This window comes from Penaeus monodon, chromosome 15 (assembly GCF_015228065.2).
Source record: "Penaeus monodon isolate SGIC_2016 chromosome 15, NSTDA_Pmon_1, whole genome shotgun sequence".
Taxonomy (NCBI): domain Eukaryota; kingdom Metazoa; phylum Arthropoda; class Malacostraca; order Decapoda; family Penaeidae; genus Penaeus; species Penaeus monodon.
Window position 1 is genome coordinate 31,812,423 of NC_051400.1, and position 568 is coordinate 31,812,990.

At 34.7% G+C, this 568-nt stretch overlaps 1 protein-coding gene across 2 annotated transcripts in view; it reads left to right on the forward strand.

Annotated features, from left to right (window-relative positions):
* The window catches only part of LOC119581949, a 23,796-nt gene that overhangs the window by 17,897 nt on the left and 5,331 nt on the right, over positions 1–568 (forward strand). For both annotated transcript variants that reach the window (XM_037930128.1, XM_037930129.1), the window contains exons 12-13: positions 188–237; positions 364–509. In XM_037930128.1, coding sequence (XP_037786056.1) covers positions 188–237; positions 364–509 — 196 coding nt within the window. The remainder of the gene's footprint in view (positions 1–187; positions 238–363; positions 510–568) is intronic.

Genomic DNA, 568 nt, shown 5'->3' on the forward strand with positions numbered 1-568 from the left:
GTATGTATGTATTCTTGTTTTTAGAGGTTGAATTTATCTTTTATTTGAAGTATGAAGAATTTTGAAGCTATGTAGTGGGATATCATTTAACCTTGATATATTTTACTTAAAACTGTCAGCAGAAGTAGTACAGGAAAAAATACTGGCAAAGATACCAGACATGGCTGTAAGACATTATGTCTCTTACAGGAAAGATTATCCAGAAGAGTGGTGTTGATCCTTCAACATTTAGAACAGGTGAGTGTATCATAACCTGTAAACTTGATAACCTTCATAAGAAAAAAATGTACTGTTTAGATTATTTGTGTTGTTATTGAGAAGTTTAGTAATTATATTGCGATACTAATCCTCACTATTTTGCAGGCGCTCCAGGAGGACAGTGGATTGATATGGATGTGAATGATAAGAGCCTCAAAAAACTGGGAATTAAGATTGCAGATGAGTTTGATTTCAGGTCAGATGAGGACAATCTGTTCATTTTCCAGAAGGCACTCAAAGGACGCAAGCAGGTAATCACAAGAGTGGTTAATTGTTTTTGGTGTTCCTAGCAGTAATTGAAATACTGTGC